Source organism: Monodelphis domestica, chromosome 3 (assembly GCF_027887165.1).
Source record: "Monodelphis domestica isolate mMonDom1 chromosome 3, mMonDom1.pri, whole genome shotgun sequence".
NCBI classification, from domain to species: Eukaryota; Metazoa; Chordata; class Mammalia; order Didelphimorphia; family Didelphidae; genus Monodelphis; species Monodelphis domestica.
The window spans coordinates 20291917-20312206 of record NC_077229.1 but is presented as its reverse complement, the minus strand read 5'-3'; the positions used below and the strand labels follow the sequence as shown (position 1 = coordinate 20312206).

Here is a 20290-nt window from a genome sequence, read left to right as displayed (position 1 = left end):
TGGAACGATCTATCGGCTTCAGACTCGGGTTCAGATCCTACTTTCCTCACTGACTCAGTGTGACCTGGGCCAGTCACCGAGGCAGGTTTCTCTGAGCCTTGGTTTCCTCCTCTGTTAATGAAGGCTTGGAGTAGATGACCCCGGAGGTCCTCCCGAGCTCTGGACAAGTGACCCTTTGCTGGACCTCAGTTTTCACTCCTGTCCGGCTTCTTACCTTGAAGGGATTTGGCAAACGATGAGCTTTTAGTGGGGTGACTAAGTGGCAGACAGGACAGAGCGCCAGGCCTGGAGGGAAGAAGACGTGAATTCAAATCTGGCCTCAGACCCTGACTATCCGTGGGAGCCTGGGCAAGTCACTTAACCCTAGCGGCCTCAGTTTCCTCGTCTGTACAACGAGAAAGAGATGGCAAACCGCTCTGGTATCTGGCAAGAAAACGCCAAGGTTGGGGTCAAAGAGTTGGACGGGGCTGGAAGAAAGGGCTGAGCAACCAAAATGAGTTTTTGAACTGGAGGAGGATCTAATCAGGGCCCTCCAGAGCCCAAGTTTCCATCGGTCCCTCCTTCCTCCTTTGGGATAATAGGACTTCCTGGAGCTCTGGCCCCTCGGGGCCTTTGAATAATAAGGACCCTTTGTGTTCCTGCCTGCTTTTTCTTTTTTAACCCTCACCTTCTGTCTTAATATTCTATATAGTTTCCAAGGTAGAAGAGCAATGGGGGCTAAGTGACTTGCCCAGGGTCACTCGGCTAGATCTGAGGTCAGATTTGAACCCAGGACCTCCTGCCTGGGGACCTGGTTCTCAATCCACTGATTCTCCTCATTGCCCCTTCTCCTAAAGCTTAGTGAGCACTTTTCTTCCTCTCCCAAGCTGGGGAGGTGCTGGGATTTCTGTTTTAAAGATAAGGAAAGGGATGGCCGAGGGGATCCCTCTGCTGGAGGGACCTTGGAAGCCATATCATCCACCTCTCCCTTTTTTACAAAGGAAATAACTTGCCCAAGGTCATTCAGACTGTGGGATTCGAATCTGGGGCCTCAGGGGGGAAGCCACCTTCTCCAACTTCCTCATTTTACCAGCAAAGGAATGATTTGTTTGAGGTCCCCCAAAATGAAAGAGATGTTATTTGAACTCGTGTTCAGACTCCAGACAGGCTCATGGCCCACAATGCATAGATCTGGGATTGGGGTCCAGTGTGGCCAGATCCAGTGGCTCCCCTCCTTTCTGGGCTCTCTGGGAGACAGATCGAAGGCTTTGTTGGAGAGGCTCAACTGCTCCTCCCTCCCAGGGGATCCCCTCCTCCGTGGACCCGGCCTCCCCCCTTCAGGCTGGCCTGGGCACCTGGGAACACCCCAATCCTCGGGCTGAAAGTCCTCCAAAGGGAGATAAGACCGCCTCCTAACTGCAATGGGTGCACAGCCCTCTCCTCCCCTGGAGCTGTGGCTGCCATCTTTCCTGGTGCCAGTTTAAGGCCCAGGTGGGATTAGTGCAGAATCATAGAGGTGAGGCTGCACCTCAGGTCCCTTAGAGACCCCAGGAGCCCAGGCTGGCTCTCTGCCCCCCAAACCAGGCTCTTCTTTTTCTTTAAACCCCTCCCTCACCTTCTGTCTTAGACTCAGTACTGTGTATTGGTTCCAAAGCAGAAGACTGGTCAGGGCTAGGCGATGGGGGTCAAGTGACTTGCCCAGGGTCACACAGTGAGGAAATATCTGAGTTTACATTTGAACCCAGGACCTCCTGTCTCTAGGCCTGCCCACTGAGCCACTTAGCTGCTCTTCTCATTCTTTTTTTTTTAAACCCTACCTTCTGTCTTATCTGAGGTCAAATCTGAACCCAGAACCTCCAGGAGTCTCTAGATCTGACTCTCTATCCATTGAGACACCTAGCTGCCCCTCTCAATCTTCATTTTTTTCTAACCCTACCTTCTATCTTATCTGAGGTCAAATTTGAACTCAGGACCTCCTAGGAGTCTCTAGACCTGGCTCTCTATCCACTGGGCCACCTAGCTACCCTTTCCCCCCATTCTTTTTATTATCACGACTGTTTCTACCTTGGGCAAGTCACTTCCCTCTTTTTGACAGTGGGGAAAACTGAGTCCAACTTTCCCAAATATGTCCTCCTCATCCAACCCTAAGACCACTTCAAAGGAAGGAGCCTTAGGAACCCTTGAACCCAGGGCCCAGTGAGTGCTTTCCCTGCTAAGGCCTGGGGAGATGAATGATCCGGGATGGCTGGGCTGCTGGCGGAAGGTGGGTGGGTGTAGGAGGTGGAAAGAAAGAGCTCAGTTCAGTGATCCTGCCATGACCAGGACTGTCTTCTTGTCGTAGCTCGAAGCTTTGACCTGCAGAAGTCGGAGGCCATGCTGAGAAAGGTGAGCCGGCCCCCAGGCCTTCCCCTTTTCTCCTCTTGTCCAGCTTCTCCTCACCCCATCCATCCCCAGAGGGTTTGTTCTGGTGAAATCATTTTGTTAAGCACGCAGGGTTTCCGGGCCAACCTATGCCCTCCCAGCATTGGTGGTGGTGCTGGAGTGCGTCCTCACCGCCTCCAGCAGCCCAGACCCGGATGACCCCATCTCCCAAAGGGAGCATCCTGCATGCTCTACCTGGCAATGAAGCTTCCTTGGCTAGGCTGGGCCTCAGAAAGCTCACCCAGGCTCTCCCCCTGGGCCTCCACTTGAATCCTTTCTATGTGGGTGGTCACAATAAAAATAAAAACAACTTTTATTTATCTAGGGTCACAAAATCCATTCCTCATGACAACTCTGGGAGGTAGGGAGTACTGGGGTTATAATCCCCATTTTACAGATGGGAACCTGAGGCCTGGAACTATCCAGGGTTGGAGGATAGGGGGGATTTGAACCCAGGTCTTCCTGACTAAGTGCTCTTATCCAAAGTGACACACTTGCTCTTCAGACTGGAGATCGCCAGATCTTGTGCCTTCTTGACCTTACATTGGAAAGTCCAGACTGCAATGAGGCATTGGAGGAGGAGGCATACATTAGAACTCTATACCAGAGATGGGATGGGTTCTAATCTGGCCTCAGACACTTCCCAGCTGGGTGACCCTGGGAAAGTCACTTGACCCCCATTGCCCAGCCCTTTCCACTCTTCTGCCTTAGAACCAGTACTCAGTATTGATTCTAAGATGGAAAGTAAAGGTTTAAAAAAGATTCTATAGCAATCAGAGCCATTATGGAATTATTATTATTGGTGGCGATAGTCCATTTCCAGTGCTGTAGATTGCTGCCCATCTAGACTTTCTCCTCTATCCTCTCAGGAAGGCTTCCTGGGCACTTTGGGCGCCTCTCTAGCTCTCTTGACCATGCCTGAATATTGAAAACAGAGGGCTCAATTATCTTCATTTGCTGATGACATTATGGGGAAGGAACAAACCTTTTATTACGCACCACTCTGGGCCAGGCAGGGTACTAAGCACTTTACAAATATTGTCTCGTTTGATCCGCAACAACCCTGGGACGTAAGCGCTTTTGTGATTCCCGTTTTATGGATGAGGAAACTGAGGCAAACAGAGATCAAGTGTTTGAGCTACATTTGAACTCTGGTCTTCCTGATTTCAGGCCCAGAGCTCTGTCCTTGTACCACCAGCAGTCTCAATTTACTTAGAAAACCCCCGAGAATCAGCAAAGAAATAGCTTGATAGAATAGCTTCTATAAAATAGTTGGTTACAAAAGAAATCCACAAAAAACAAATAGCACTTCTTTATCGCTATGGGGGAATCCCATTCAAAATGATCATAAAAATGCCCCTGGACATCATAGTCTGTAGAGCAGGAGGGCCCCCCGTTGGTCAATCACATTAATATTGTTATGATCGTTGATGAGAAGATTCCCGGAGATTGGACATTTTCAGGATCCTTAGACATTGCTCTTGTGGGAGAGGGCAGGAGTAATAAGGTTGATAGTAAACTCTCCCATTTTTAGGTAAGGAAAACCTCCCTGTGACAGAGGGTGAAATAAGGGGAACCTGGAGCTCAAAGAGGGGGAGGACCTGAGCTAAAGTCATGCAGCCAGGATATGTCGGAGTAAGGATTCGTATCCAGTTCCTGTGACTTCTAGTTGAGTTGTCGTCATCGTGCTCAACTGCATTAGGCGTCATCTTGGTCCTCGTGTTAGGAAGGCTTCCCGAGCAGGTTTCTTTCTTTGTGTGTTTTCAAAGCATGTGGAGTTCCGGAAACAAAAAGATCTTGAAAATATCGTGAGCTGGCAGCCCCCGGAGGTGAGGAGGATCGAGCGACATCTGTCCCCATCTCCCCCCCCCCCCATTCCCACCAGCCCCCAATCCCTGCCCAGCTCCAGGCCTGCCAACCCCCAAAACCAAGCCCTTTAGCGTCCGGGATGTACCCAGGTTCCCTGTGGGCTCCCTGAGGGCAGGGCTGGTAGAGCTCCGAGTCCCTGTGCCCTCCTTCCCTCCTGACGCCGCCCCCATCTCCACCCAGGTGATCCAGCAGTACCTGGCTGGTGGGATGTGCGGCTTTGACCTCAACGGCTGTCCTGTGTGGTACGATGTGATCGGGCCGCTGGACGTCAAGGGGCTGCTGCTGTCCGCCTCCAAGCAGGATCTGCTCAGGACCAAGATGAGGGACTGCGAGATGATCCGGCTGATGTGCGCTCAGCAGTCAGAAAAGGTGAGGCGGGTGGCGGGGATGGGACCCAGGCGATCACGCTCCCTAGCTCCCCTGAGATAGGGCCCGCCCATAGGAAAAGCCAAGCATCTGCCCCTCTGCAGCCCCATTGGATGAGGAGAAGAGGAAGGAGCCAGGGCTGTGAGAGAGGCTTTGCTCAGTGCTCTGAGCAAAGAGCTCGTGCCCTCATCTAATGGGGGAGAAAGGGTGCTGCGAGAAAAAGAAGACCCCGACAGAATAGGGGGAGGAGATCGTCAGGAGACAGCAGCTGGGGAGCAGGAAAGACCGACTCCAGAGGGGAGCTTTACGCTGAGTCCTGAAGGAAGCCTGGCAAACTACAACCCGGACACGAAGGGGCAGAACGGTTCAGGCTGGGGGCACAGCCAGGGCTCAGGCCCCGAGTGGGGAGATGGAGGGCCACGTTCGAGGAATGGCGAGGAGGAATAGCTGGATCTTAGGGTTCGTGGTGGGGCGGAAAGTGCGAGAAGACCAGCGAGGGAAGAAGGGGCCACACTGTGGAGGGTCCTAAATGTCAGGCGGAGGTTTGGGGATCTGTGTGCTGGGAGTCAGGAGGTTGGGATTCTACTCCCGACTCTCAGGAGCTTGGCAGATTGCCTCTTCTCTTTAGGAGGAGTGAGGAGGTCAGACTAAATGATTTCGAAGGGCCCTCCCAGCCCTGATGTTCTTTGCTTTGTGTTCTAAGGTGTCTTTTAGCTCAGATGCTGTGTGTTCTTTGTTCTAAGATAACTTCCAGCCCTGATTTTTTCTGTTCTAAGCTCCCTCCCAGCCCTGACATCCCCTGTTCTAAGCCCCTCTCAGCCCTGATGTCCCCTGTTCTAAGCTCCCTCCCAGCCCTGACATCCCCTGTTCTAAGCCCCTCTCAGCCCTGATGTCCCCTGTTCTAAGCTCCCTCCCAGCCCTGACATCCCCTGTTCTAAGCCCCTCTCAGCCCTGATGTCCCCTGTTCTAAGCTCCCTCCCAGCTCTGACATTCCCTGTTCTAAGCTCCCTCCCAGCCCTGACTCCCCCTGTTCTAAGCTCCTCTCAGCCCTAACATTCCTTGTTCTAAGCCCCTCTCAGCCCTGATGTCCCCTGTTCTAAGCTCCCTCCCAGCCCTGACATCCCCTGTTCTAAGCCCCTCTCAGCCCTGATGTCCCCTGTTCTAAGCTCCCTCCCAGCTCTGACATTCCCTGTTCTAAGCTCCCTCCCAGCCCTGACTCCCCCTGTTCTAAGCTCCTCTCAGCCCTAACATTCCTTGTTCTAAGCCCCTCTCAGCCCTGATGTCCCCTGTTCTAAGCTCCATCCCAGCCCTGACATCCCCTGTTCTAAGCCCCTCTCAGCCCTGATGTCCCCTGTTCTAAGCTCCCTCCCAGCTCTGACATTCCCTGTTCTAAGCTCCCTCCCAGCCCTGACTCCCCCTGTTCTAAGCTCCTCTCAGCCCTAACATTCCTTGTTCTAAGCCCCTCTCAGCCCTGATGTCCCCTGTTCTAAGCTCCCTCCCAGCCCTGACATCCCCTGTTCTAAGCCCCTCTCAGCCCTGATGTCCCCTGTTCTAAGCTCCCTCCCAGCTCTGACATTCCCTGTTCTAAGCTCCCTCCCAGCCCTGACTCCCCCTGTTCTAAGCTCCTCTCAGCCCTAACATTCCTTGTTCTAAGCTCCCTCTCAGCCCTGATGTCCCCTGTTCTAAGCTCCCTCCCAGCCCTGACATTCCTTGTTCTAAGCTCCCTCCCAGCCCTGACATTCCTTGTTCTAAGCTCCCTCCCAGCCCTGACATTCCTTGTTCTAAGCTCCCTCCCAGCCCTGACATTCCTTGTTCTAAGCTCCCTCCCAGCCCTGACATTCCTTGTTCTAAGCTCCCTCCCAGCCCTGACTCCTCCTGTTCTAAGCTCCTCTCAGCCCTAACATTCCTTGTTCTAAGCCCCTCTTAGCCCCAACATCCCCTGTTCTAAGCTCCCTCCCAGCTCTGACATTCCCTGTTCTAAGCTCCCTCCCAGCCCTGACTCCCCCTGTTCTAAGCTCCTCTCAGCCCTAACATTCCTTGTTCTAAGCTCCCTCCCAGCCCTGACTCCCCCTGTTCTAAGCTCCTCTCAGCCCTAACATTCCTTGTTCTAAGCCCCTCTCAGCCCTGATGTCCCCTGTTCTAAGCTCCCTCCCAGCCCTGACATTCCTTGTTCTAAGCTCCCTCCCAGCCCTGACTCCTCCTGTTCTAAGCCCCTCTCAGCCCCGACATCCCCTGTTCTAGGCTCCCTCCTGCCCTGTTTTTTCCTGTTCTAAACCCCCTCCCGGCCCTATGCCACAGCCCAGAGAAAGCAGGGGAAGGAGAGGAGAGTGGTATTGCATCGAGCAGCTTCCTAGGCAGCAACTTTGATGTCTCCTGCAGTTGGGTAAGAAGATAGAGACCCTCACCATGGTCTATGACTGCGAGGGGCTGGGCCTCAAGCATCTCTGGAAGCCTGCCGTGGAGCTCTACGGGGAGGTAAGGTAGTGGGGCCGGAGGGGAGGAGCTTAGCGGAGGGCCCAGGATCACCCAGGGGCGCCTGGGCCAAGACTGGCTGGGAACCTGGGAACCCCCAGAGCGGGGGGGGGCCTTTTAGGGATCACACTGCCTGGGGTGTCCTCATCCATGCAATGGACTAGCAGGACTGACAGATTACTCTTCCCTTGTCTGCCACGGGGAGTCATGAGTCATGGGTTCGAGTCCCAGGGAATGATGGATGCTGGGCTGGCTCAGGCCCAGATGCCTCTGGGGCTGCAGGCATGATGCCTGGCCCAGGAAGACTCCCACTTGGAAGCAGAAAAGGAGCCTAGAGATGGGGAGGAGAGGCACCGAGCGAGGGATGGCGCGGCCTTCCCCCGAGCCCTCGTGGCCACTAGATGGTTAGGGAAGCCTCCTGGTATTTTGTGCAAGATGCTTATAGGCCACCTCAGACATAGTGGGGAAGGGAAGGAGCATTTATTAAGCTCCTACTAAGTGCCAAGCCCTGTGCTAAGCGCTTGACAAATATCCCATTTGATCTTCACAACCGCCCTGAGAGGTCGGTGCTGTTAAGATCTCTGTTGTTATGGTGGAGGAAACTGAGGCAGGCAGAGCTAGAGTCACACAGCTAATAAGTGTCTCAGACTGGACTTGAACTCGAGTCTTCCCGACTCCAGGCCCAGAGCTCTATCCGAGCTGCCTCTCGTGAGCTCCCCCGTGAGGGGCTTCAGGTGGGGGCTCTAGAGCCACTCATTGGGGATGCAATGTAGGGGATTCTTGTTGGGCCTAGATGGGACCCTTTAAGGTCTATGACCTAATGATCCTGGGCAAGACACTTAGCTTCCTTGGGACTCAGTTTTCCCATCTGTAAAATGGAGCAGTTAGATCAACGTTCTTTTTGAGCTCTAGGTCTATGATGCCCGGATGCAGAAACGTGGCTTACTGTTCTTTACAATCATTATCTGTGGTCGAAAGGAGATGGGGAGGGCAGCTAGGTGACTCTGGGTAGAGCCAGGCTTGGAGATGGGAGGTTCCGGGGTCAAATCTGGCTTCAGACACGACCGAGCTGTGTGACCCTGGACAAGTCACTTAACTAATTTCCTAGTCCTTCCTGCTCTTCTGTCTTTGATACTTGTATTGATTCTAAGGCAGCAGGGAAGGGTTTTAGGGGGGGACAAAAAGAAAAGAAAGGGGATGGTCAGAGGCCCAGCCTGGCCCACCGGGCAAAGATCGCCGGAGCATTCCACAGTGCCGCCATACCGAGCCCAGAATTGTTTCACCTTCTTTTCTTTAGTTGGTGATGGCCAGCCTTGGCCTGGGCTGTCCAGGTTGGGGAGGGAGGCACACGGGGGTCAGGGCACCCTGCCAGTCAGGAAGACGCTCGGCGGGGCTGGCAGTGGGGCTGGGGACAGCCCTGACTGGGGAGAGGAAAGGGCGAAGAATGTAACCGATCTCTTCATTCTACCCCATCCCACCGGCCTCAGTTCCTTTGCATGTTTGAGGAGAATTACCCAGAGACCCTCGGACGCCTCTTTGTCATCAAAGGTAAGTGAGGGGCCGTGAGGGTGGCCGCTGAGGGCTCCTCAGCCTCCTGCCCCAGCGCTGACGGCATCAGCTAGTCATTGAGCAAATGTTGATCAAGAACCTTCAGAGTTCTTACAGCGCACTGTGCCGGGCGTGGAGGGAGGAGAACCGAGTCAGTGTAAACACTTCAGTGTGAGAAAGACCCGAGTTCAAATCCCACTTCTGCCTCATAAGAGCTGCGCAACTATCGGCAAATCGCCTTCCCTTGTGCTTTAACTCTGCAAAAGGAGGGCCATTTGTGTACTTTGTCCTTCGATGCCACCTTACAGGGTTCAGCTGATAGAGTGCGTGTGAGGCTCAGTTATGTGGAAGTTCCAATGTACTTCATAAAGCTTAAAGGACCATATTAGGTGCTGGGGATGGAGACGAATGACAGCAGCGCTGCCTTTAAGAAGCCGATTTCTGTAGACCTCTCCACATGGGGGGATAGAAGGGGCAGCCAGGTGGCTTAGTGGTCAGATCTCCAGAGCTGGAGATGGCAGGTCTTGGCTTCAAATCTTAGATACTTCCTAGCAGTGTGACCTTCTTTGTTTTTTCCTTCATCCCCTCTTCCCTTCCTCTTTCTCACTCTCTCCCCCCTCTTCTCTCTCTTTTTCTCTTTCTTTCTTTCTTTCTTTCTTTCTTTCTTTCTTTCTTTCTTTCTTTCTTTCTTTCTTTCTTTCTTTCTTTCTTTCTTTCTTTCTTTCTTTCTTTCTTTCTTTCTTTCTTTCTTTCTTTCTTTCTTTCTTTCTTTCTTTCTTTTCTTTCTTCCTTTCTTTCTTTCTTTCTTCCTTTCTTCCTTTCTTTCTTTCCTTCTTCCTTCCTTTCCTTCTTTCTTTCTTTCTTCCTTTCTTTCTTTCCTTCTTCCTTCCTTTCCTTCTTCCTTCCTCCCTCCCTCCCTCCCTCCCTCCCTCCCTCCCTCCCTCCCTCCCTCCCTCCCTCCCTCCCTCCCTTCCTTCCTTCCTTCCTTTCTTTCTTTCTTTCTTTCTTTCTTTCTTTCTTTCTTTCTTTCTTTCTTTCTTTCTTTCTTTCTTTCTTTCTTTCTTTCTTTCTTTCTTTCTTTCTTTCTTTCTTTCTTTCTTTCTTTCTTTCTTTCTTTCTTTCTTTCTTTCTTTCTTTCTTTCTTCCTCTTCCTCTTTTTTCTTTATTTCTCTCTCCCTTCCTCCATTCCCTCTCTTTCTCTCTTTCTTTCCTTCCCCTTACCTTCTGTCTTAGTATCAATTCCAAGACAAGAATAGCAAAGGCTAGGCAATGAGGGTTAAGTGACTTGCCTAGAGTCATACAGCTAGGCACTGTCTGAAGCTAAATTTGAACTGAGGTCTATCCAACTCTGGGCCTGGTGTTCTATCCACTGTGCTACCTAGTTGGCCCCTAGAATACTTTTCTATCATGAATTGGTCCTCCTGTCAGAGTGAGATGAGCAAGACTCTGAACTCCTCTGTCCAAACCTCTTACCTCTCCTCCTACTCCTGCCAGTGAGTCAGCTATTCAATCTGAATGGCCTTTATTAATAGTACTAGAGAAGGGGCAGGAAAGGTTTTTTGGTAGGAGGTGGCACTTGCGTGGATTCTCGATGAGTCCTAGAGTTTCCATGGGGTGGATATGAGAAGGAAGTGAATGGAGGGGAAAGAGGGAACAGCTTGTGCAAAAGTGTGGAGGTGGAAGGTGGAACATTGTGTATGGAGAACCACAATTAGTGGGCTGGTATGGCTGGAATATAGAGAGTATGCAGGGGAGTCATATGAGATTGGTCAGCTATTTTTATAGACGGCAGGAACTGTGCCTTATTTCTTAGGCTCATAGATCTAGAGCGTGGATGGGGCTTTAAGGTCATCTAGTTCAACTTCCTTAATTTTTGGCAGATGAAGAAATTGGGGTGTGGGGAGGGGGGATCTTCTTTGTGGTTGTTTGTTAGCCTCCAGATAAAGTAGAGTGAAGTAAATGTTTAATTTAATGGTTTGGTGGACGTTGTACCTGTGGCCTTCCAGGCTGGGAGGGCGATAGTTGCTGCTCCCAGTCACTGCTTGAGAGAACAAGGTGCCAGGGGAGATACTGTGGGGAGCTGGAGAAGGCTCTGGAGGTGGCCTTATTGACCGTGGGCCTTCAAGGATGAGAGAGGAGAACTGGAGGAATCTGGGGCCTCAGCGAGGCCCCGGGGAAACCAAGGCTTTCTGCTTGGATTCAGGGTACAATCATGAAATTGGAAAGGGGGTGAAGGAGGTAGGCAGGTGTGCTGAAAGGCTAGTGATGTGTGCTAAGTTCTGACCTGGCTGCCTCATGGTTTCTCCCTGTGCCTCTCTGTTCTAGCTCCCAAACTATTCCCTGTGGCCTACAACCTCATCAAACCCTTCCTGAGCGAGGACACAAGGAAGAAGATCATGGTTCTGGGTGGTGAGTAGCCCCTGCATCAATTCATGTCCTCTCCTGTCCTTGAAGGGCACAGAGCTAGGAACTGGCAAGGATTGAGTTGGCTTCAGGAAATGGACTTGGAAACCTTTGGTTCTTTCTGGGTTTCCTGGAATGTCTAACGACTGACCTTGCTCAGGAAGAGATTATGGCAGAAAACTTTTCTCTCTTGAAATGGTCCTCCTACCAGGGTGAGGTGAGCAGGTGTTCTGAGTCTCTCTGTCCTTTTTCTCTAAACTTCTCTTGCCATTCTGGACAGCGATTCAATCATTCAATCTGAGCAGCATTTATAAAACATCTCCACATCTGCCCTTCTGCCTGGGTATGATACAAAGAGAAAATAAAAACAGTCTCTGCTCTCAGGGAGCTTACATTCTGCTAGGAGTAGATGGGGAGAACATGCAGAGACAAGCAGATAAAGGACAGGGTTATACAATACAGTAGAAATAGAGCTGGTTTGGTTCCCCTTTGATCTTGGACAAGTCTTGACATCCATTTCCCCTTCTAAAAAATGAGGGATTCAGGGGCCTTCAATGCAAAGACAAAAGAGTACTGGTTCCAGGGTTTAAGAATCTGGGTTCAAATCTTGTCTTTCATGCGTATTACCTGTGTGACCTTGGGCAAGTCACTATCACCCTGGACCTTAGGTTTCTCCTCTGTACAATGAAGAGTCTATATTATCTAGCCTCTGGTATCCCTTCTAGGGGTACCTATGAGGGAAGAAAAAGGACATTGAAAGTCAGGGAAGTTCACCTAGCTGGTCAGTGGAGGAGGTCAAAGTCAAGCTCAGGCCTCTTAGCTCTCCCATCCCCATGGATTCTCCTTTTACCAAGGCTGAGTAGAGTAGTCTCTGCTGGTGACCACGAAGGGCTTTAGGGAATAGACAGACGGTCCATTTTCAGGTCTCGATTCAAAGCTTTCCAAGATCAGAAGGAGCTCTCCTGAGTATAGGTGTTTGATAGAGCCTCGGATAGCCCAGGCCACCTCGGAGTTAGGAGGAAGCTGAGTGAAGGAGGGACACAATCCAGAGAAAAGAGACTCTCCAAATGTGGATGAATAATAGCATTAAAAATATTGAACAATTATTTGACACTGTAAGGTCTGCAAAGCACTTTACATATATGATAGCATTTAATCCTTACAGTTATATGAGTTGGGTGTTGTTGTGATCCCCATTTTGTAAATGGGGAAACTGAGACAGACAGAAGTGAGATGGATCATCCAGGGTCATGGAGTAAATGAGTGTCTGAGGCAGGATTTGAACTCAGGCCTCCCTGAGCAGCCGCCTCTCTACTGTACCACCTGAGCAAGGGCCACCTATTGGGAATAAGCCTAAAGAGGAACCCTGAATCTAGCAGGGAGTTGAGCCAAAAGACCAGAGCTTTGAAGCTGTCTCTGAGGTTCTGTGATTTCTTGTAGTCCAAGATGCTGTGAGGCCAATGAGGCTGTGGTGAATCTTCCCTTAGGGGTCTTGGCTTTGATTAACTGCCCTCTTCCTCCTCCTCCTCCTCTTCCTCGTCCTCCTCCTCTTCCCAGTTCATCTTTGGGTCAGTTTCTGGGGATGGGGGCAGTTACTCAAGAAATGTTTGCTAACAGGGAAAAGCCAGCTCCCAACTGAATGGGGGAGATAAATGAAGCTAGGATTCCTGGGAAATAACGGCACCTCTGCCCCGTGGTGCTCCAACCACCTCCTTTTTCCAACAGCGAATTGGAAGGAAGTTTTACTGAAGCATATCAGCCCTGACCAGCTGCCCATGGATTATGGGGGCACCATGACAGATCCCGATGGGAACCCCAAGTGCAAATCCAAGGTAGGGGGCCTCGAGGGGCCAGAGGGAGGGGAGGGTTAGAAGTGGGGCAGGGCTTCTCCTCCCCCTCCCACACCCACTCACCCCCTGGGCTCCCTGCAGATTAACTACGGGGGCGAAATCCCCAAGAAGTATTACATCCGGGATCAGGTGAATCAGCAGTATGAGCACACGGTCCAGATCAACAGGGGCTCCTCCCATCAGGTGGAATACGAGATCCTCTTCCCCAGTTGTGTCCTCAGGTAAGGGTGGGCCAAGCCCTCCAGGTGCTCTACCCACCTCCCCTCTGAAGCCCTTCAGAATCAGCAGGAGCCAAGCAGGGAGAAGGATAGGAGTCGACTTTGTCAGAGAAGCTCCTCCATCCTTTAGTCTAACCCTGACAGGCCTCAGCTTGAAGACCTTCAGTGACAGGGAGCTCACTACCTCCCAGGACACTCCTTTTGGATAGGATAATTCTTCCTTCTGTCAAGCCCATACCTGTCTTTCTGCAGTTTCTGCTCCTTGTAGACCAAATCCAGGCAGGCAGGCAGGCAGGGAGACAGGCAGAGAGGCAACAAACACTTATTAAGTATTTACTATGTACTGGGTGCTGTGCCAAGGCTTAAGCCATTAGACTTTTCCACATAGTCGCTCTTCAAACACTTGACGATAGGCACCAGCACACAGCAGGTGCTTAATTAATGCTTATTGATTCATCATGCCCTATGTGATGGGCTTTTTCTTCTCTGACTAGCCTCCCCAGTGCCCTCAGCCCATCCTCTTTTGGCATGATCTCAGAGTTCTTCCCCATTCTGGTTGCTCTCCATCAATGTCCTTCCTAGACCATGAACTGTGGAACACAGACCTTCTGTGCCCTGGATGTATCAATCAATCTGTAAGCATTAATCAGACACCTACTGTATGCTAGGTAAGGTGCTAGGTGCCAGAGATACAAAAATTCTAAAAATACAACATTCTCTGCTTCAAAGATTTTATTGGGGGAACATGGAAACATATAACTGGATATAAAATATATGCCAATTGAGGACAGTGGCTAGAGCTGTGCTCTCATTGGTGGAGAGATGTTCTTGGGAGGAACTCTACCCAGGTGGGCCAGGGCTTCTGGGACCTTTTAATAATTTTAGCTCCCACGGTTGGCTTATGTCAGAGGCAGGACTCGAACCTAAGGCTTCCAGGCTGCAAGGTCAGCCCTCTAGCTATAATGCCTCATACAAAAATAAATAAATGATTATTTGGGGGTTGGGGCAAGAGAAGTCTAGAAAATAGCCCCTTAGTGCAACTCAAGAAAGTGTTAACTTTTTTGATGACTTTGTCTCACAGCTTATTCTTGAATTTGAGGTCCAAAAAAATCTCCCAAACTCTTTCCATCAAATTGTTGTCTAGCTAGGTATAAGTCCTCCGTTTTTCACTAGTGCAATTGACACTTTGAACCCAAGTGCAGGACTTTACATTTATCGCTATTAAATGTCATCTGATTAGCTCGGGCCCCAGATTTGAGTCTCTTGAACCAAATGGAGGGTATTGGCCCCAGGAAAGGCCCCTAAACGGGGAGGGACTCCGGTGACTGGGGTCTGTGCCTGCCCGTAGGTGGCAGTTCATGTCAGATGGGGCAGATGTGGGCTTTGGGGTCTTCCTGAAGACAAAGACTGGTGAGCGGCAGAGAGCTGGAGAGATGACCGAGGTCGTTCCCACTCAGAGGTACAATGCCCACCTGGTCCCTGAGGATGGGACTCTCACCTGCACCGAGCCTGGGATCTGTAAGTGCTTAATATGCTTTCTTGGACTTAGCATTGAATGACAGAATAGTAGAGCTGGGAGAAGTGTGAGAATAGGAAGTATCAGGGCTGGGAGGAGCTTTAGAAGAAGGAATGTCAGAGCTGGAGGTGTTTGGGGAACAGAGATGACTTTTTCCAACTTCCTTATTTTATAAATATCAAATCACAAGGTTTAGGAGACCTTTCCCTCCTTCCTGCTTCTGGAAGCCAAGATCGCCTGGGTTCTAGCCCTAGAACTGGCTGCTAGAACTCAAGGCCAGACCTCTCCATGGTCTTTTGATCCTCTCATTGGCTGGCCAGCCAGGTGTGGGGCTCACATGTTCGTGTGAGCTCCGAGAATCCCCGGGAGCCCAATTAGGGGCTCAAGGAGCTGAAGCTTTGGAGCTGGCTGAGTCCCTTGGCTTCCCTTCCCTCCTCACAGAGTTGGGGCTGGGCCCGCAGGGAGGGGGGCAGGGAGGCAGTGACAGGGAGGAGAGTGATGGGACCTAGGGGAGATGATGATGGGAGAACAGAGGAGCCCTGGGGCCATCTCCTTGGCAGCCCAGAGAAGGGGGGGGGACTCAAGACTCCCACTGCCAAGTTCTATCCAGTCATGCTTCTTCAGACCTCCTGGGCCCATTCCACGGGCCTCGTACACCTTCACCTCCAGCCTTCCATCTTGTTCTGCTCCCACCCACACCTGCCCCTGGCCTCTAGTGAGGCCAGTGCCTGGTCCTGGGTCCCTTTTGTTATCAGCCCTGAGAAAGCCCATCTCTCTAGAGCCAGATTCAGGAATAAGAATTGTTCTTGAGCAGTCAAGTGTTCTAGATCAAACTAGCATCCATGGAGCACTGAAAGCTAAAGGCCAATGAGTTGTCCAACACCCCAATTTTCCAGATGTGGAAACAGTGGCCCAGAGAGGCCAGCCCAGGGTCACACAGCTAGTAAGTTTCAAGAGGAGGGATTTGAATCCAGGACTTTGTGACTCCAAGATTGGTACTTTTCCCACTATGTCATCTTGCAAAGCTTCTGATTCTTTCTGGGAGAGAAACTGAGGGAAGGAAGCTACAGGCCCAGGGGCAGCAGCATAGGCTAGAGCAGCCTCTGTTCCCTTCCTTGGTCCAGCCCCCTCACTCTTTAGGATGGGCACAGACTGCTGGCCTTAGCCTGCCTTGGGATTTGCAGCTTCCTTCTCCATCAGCATTTGTTAGGCACCAACTGTATACCCTGTCCTGGGCTAACCTCTGGACCCCAAACACTGCTATAAGCTCAGCCCAACTCTGGTCACATGAAGAGAGAGCAGCACGATGAGAAGCGGGGGAGGACCAGCTGTGGCTCCCTCTCTGGGCCTCGAGTGCCGGAAGAGCTTTCTCCTCCTCCCTCCCTCCAGCCAAGCCCAACCTAGGCCCGCCAGGGGGCCCTTAGCCCTTCCCAGGCTGGACACAGGCTTGGGAGCGCCTGCTGAGAACAAAGTGCCCGGGGACTCACCCGGGATCTCATTGGCCGAGGGATGTCTGGGGCGAGGAAAATCCCTCCACGTGTACTAGTGGATTCCTCCACTCTGACGCAGGCACTTGGATAGTCCCCCGGGGACGTGGAGGGGAAATGACTTGGCCAGTGTCTCTCTGTTTGGAAGCTAGCTTGGGTGGGATCCTCCTGGCTTTCCCCACTGCTGGAGGAGACCTCCGAACTCCAGGATCATGCTGTATCCTCTGGGCCCTGGCCACCCTTGTTTCATGGCAAGTGATCTACTGGCCAGCCATTTCTAGGAGCCAGAGACGAGAGAGACAGCCAGAGACACACACACATCCTCTCTCTCTTAGTCCTAGGTGTGATCAGATATGCCTCTGCCCTCCCGAATTTCAGGTAACCTGGGAATACCGAACAAGAAATAAAATCTTCCCATGTTAAAGCCCACTTTGAGACTCACATTGCTGAAGTTCTCAAGTCTTCCATAAACCAGACTTCTGAGGAGTTCTTTCCTGTGGTCAGCCTCTTAACCTTGAGTTTCCAAAGAAAGTCCCCAGTGCTGATCATTCTAGGTAATCAGGAAGGTAATCAGGCCATCTTGACCAGAGATAAGTTCAGCTTCTTCCTTGTTCCATTTCAAAGGAAGGCACTAGCCCAAAGGGAAATAGCCTGCCTCCCTCCCTCCCTCCCTCCTTCCTTCCTTCCTTCCTTCCTTCCTTCCTTCCTTCCTTCCTTCCTTCCTTCCTTCCTTCCTTCCTTCCTTCCTTCCTTCTTTCCCTCCCTTCCTCCTTCCTTCCTTCCTTCCTTCCTTCCTTCCTTCCTTCCTTCCTTCCTTCCTCCCTTCCTTCTTTCCCTCCTTCCCTCCTTCCTTCCTTCTTTCCCTCCCTCCCTCCCTCCTTCCTCCTTCCTTCCTTCTTTCCTTCGAAGCTTCCTTCCTTCCTTCCTCCCTCCCTCCCTCCCTCCCTTCCTCCCTTCCTTCCCTCCTTCCTTTCTTCCTTCCTTCCTTCCTTCCTTCCTTCCTTCCTTCCTTCCTTCCTTCCTTCCTTCCTTCCTTCCTTCCTTCCTTCCTTCCCTCCTTCCTTCTTTCCCTCCTTCCCTCCTTCCCTCCTTTCCTTCTTCCTTCCTTCCTTCCTTCCTTCCTTCCTTCCTTCCTTCCTTCCTTCCTTCCTTCCTTCCTTCCTTCCTTCCTTCCTTCCTTCCTTCCTAGCCTGCATGGCAGGGTGGGGCCCAGGCTGGCAAAGGCTTGCACTGCCACCCAGAGGAGTTTCCATTCAACCCAAAGAGAGGGATAGGGATAGGAATCTGCTGAGTAGGAGGGTGACAGGAGCAGACCTGAACTTCTGGCAGCTGAGTGGAGAATGGGACCCAAGAGGGAGTGATGAGGCAGAAATTGATTGGGAGGCTATTGCAGTAGCTCAGGTCTGCTGGGATGAGGAGACAGGAAGACTCTTCTCCTGAGTTCAAATCTGGCCTCAGGCACTTCCTAGCTGGGTGGCCTTGGGCTTGTCCCTTTGGCCTCAGTTTCCTCATCTGCAAAATGGACTGGAGAAGGAAATGGCAAACCTCTCCAGTACCTTTGCCAGGAAAACCCCAGCTGGGGGCAGGGAGGGTCAGAGCTGGCTGCAGATGACTGAATGACTACCATAATGATCCATGAGGTCACAGAGGAAGCCAATTACCGGGAATACAGTGCTCAAAATCCTTGTTTTAACACTCGAGCTCACTCAGAGAGCGTGTGTAAAGCACTGCAAACTGTAACCCACTGGAGAAAAGCGGTTACGGATTCTCATCCTTACCGGGAAGCCTGCTTAGGTGTGGATCGTCTTCTGTCATCTTGGAGGGACCCTCCAGCCCCCATTTCATTCTTAGCCTCAGTTTCTCCATCTCTAAAATGGAGACAAGTGCCTGCCAGGCGTGTTTCAGGATGAGTAAAGCCCTAGAGATTGGGAAGTGCTTATGAAATGGTTTCTGTCGCCGGTCTCAGGCTGGTCTCTGTCTTGCCGTCTTCCCAGCAGTCTGGCCTGCTCAGGGTCCCACGGCCAATCATCACGTCTTGGTATTAAGCGCCTACTGTGCGCCGGGCCCCGGAGCTCCATAGACAATCGCCTGCCTGCCAGGGGCTTCTGTGGCTCCTGAGCACATCCGTGTCTCTCCCTTTGCAGATGTCCTGAGGTTCGACAACACCTACAGTTATATCCATGCCAAGAAGGTCAGCTTCACGGTGGAGGTGCTGCTTCCAGACAAGGCCTCGGAGGAGAGGCTGCAGCAGCTGGGAGAGAAGGGCCTGGCGCCTTCCCAGCACTGAGGGCCCCGTCCCGGCCTCGGCCCCAGCCCAGGCCGCCCAGCCTGCGCTTTGGGGTCCGGGATCTGGGCTGGAGCTCAGTCCCCAGCTCAGCCCTGCCTCACTGCTGCGCTGCAGTCAGCCCAGGCTGAAGATGGCAGGCTCTGCCGGGGTGAGAGGGTGTCCCTTGGGAGGTGGAGAGAGGCCCTGGGGGGCAGGGAAGGCCCTACCCTGCCCCCTTCCCTCTTTCCACCTTCCACCTTAAGTCGGGGTCCCATGGGTGCCGGGCACTGGTGGAATCCGCCCATCTTTTGACTCGTGCCAAGCCCAGCTTCCGTCCTGGGAGCCAGAGCCTGGTGAGGGCAACTGGCTGGCACGAAGCCTCCCTCAGGGACTCCAGCTCTGGGCAGGGAGCCTGGGCACTTTTCTAGAGAGAGAATAGAGGTAGCCGAGGACGGGGGGCAGCTGGGCTGGGGCTGGGGGTGCCCGTCCCCACTTTAGGCCAGAAGGGGGGGCTGCTCCTAGCCGGGCACTGGGCTCTCCGGCCTCACCTCAGGGGCCCTTTGGCCAGCTTGTCTTAATCTCTCCTGAATGCCGTAATCGCTCCTGAGAGCTCCTTATGTCCCAGGCTTGGCTCCCTGCCTGGCACTGCCAGCCCGTTCTGTGGGTGGTCCCGAGGGAGATGCACAGCTCCCACGAGACCTCGTCCCTGCCCTCCTGGGGCCTCGGAAACTCCCAGGACGACGAGCCGTTGGTGCTCGGCGCCACCCTCTAACCCCCAATTGGCACAAAGAGAAGGAAGGCTCTCGAGAGCCCCTTCAACCCCCTCGTTTTGAGGAGGAGGAAGCAGAGAGCCAGGCCATAGCCTCGGGCCAGTGGCACAGCCGGGACTTGAGCCAAGGGTGCCTCCCTCCGTTCAGGATTCTCCCAGCCTCCCCTGTCGTCTCTTGGCTAGAGGGATCGGCAGGGGCGCCCGCTGGCCGCTGGGTGCTTACGGCCCAGCAGAAGGGAGGGGGGACCCCCCTTCAAAGGAGTCAGGGCCCAGGTGCTGATGGGAGTACCCCAGAGGGCACCCAGACTGACCGAGGGCTTACGGCAGGGGGGGAACAGGGACCGGAACCTATTGGGTGTCTTTCCCGAGGGGGTCCAGGGCGGGCTGTTCTGGCACCCTCCAGAACTTGGCCCTAGAGGGCAGAACTAGGAGTAGTAGGTAGGGCGTGGTAGGGAGGCCGATTTTCTCAGTTGATTTAAGGAAATAAAGAACTCTAACAATATGAGCTGCCCAATACGTGGAATGGGTGTCCTGGGTAGGTAGTGAGCTCCCCATCCCTGGGAAGGTTTTCAAAGGGAGGCTCAATGGCCACTTGTTAGAGAGAGGGCAACCTGGGGCCTTTCCAGCTCTGCTGATTCTGTGATTCTCTGGGGAATGGGGCTGCTTGACATGGATAGTGAGTTCCCCATCACTGGAACTATTCAAGTGGAGGTAGGATAATCATGTCAGGGATGCTGTAGAGGGATTCTTGCTCAGGTATGGGGTGCACTAGATGCTCTCGAAGCAGGCTGCCCCCAGAGGTGGGGGGGGTGTCCCTGGGTGGGAGGGTGTCCCGGTTTACAAATGCTCTGTTAGGAAAATTAACCGACGAATAAAGAAATCTCTGCGTTTCTGGCTCTCCAGCCTTTTGATTGTTCTCACCGCTTCCCTCAGGGGGCGCCAAAGCGCTCCAAACGCTGGGGTCCCGGCCTTCGGTCTCGGTGGTACTACGCCAAATGAGCGAGTGCGCTTGTGCACTGGGTCTCTCACCATTGGCCAAATTGGTGGGCGTGTGTTCCCAACATTTTTAGTGAGGTTCTTTGGGCTTCTAAGTGGAAGCGGAAGTCCCGCCCCCGGAACGGGTGGG

At 52.5% G+C, this 20290-nt stretch overlaps 1 protein-coding gene across 1 annotated transcript; it reads left to right on the top strand.

Moving 5' to 3' along the window:
• Positions 1-2285: 2285 nt before the first annotated feature.
• On the top strand, positions 2286-20054 carry SEC14L2 (SEC14 like lipid binding 2). Its single transcript, XM_056821497.1, has 10 exons — positions 2286-2364; positions 4170-4229; positions 4450-4638; positions 7015-7110; positions 8595-8655; positions 10981-11064; positions 12784-12890; positions 12990-13129; positions 14475-14644; positions 18274-20054. The coding sequence occupies exons 1-10, from the start codon at positions 2353-2355 to the stop codon at positions 18414-18416; spliced, it is 1062 nt and encodes a 353-aa protein (XP_056677475.1). The 5' UTR covers positions 2286-2352; the 3' UTR covers positions 18417-20054.
• Positions 20055-20290: the final 236 nt, after the last annotated feature.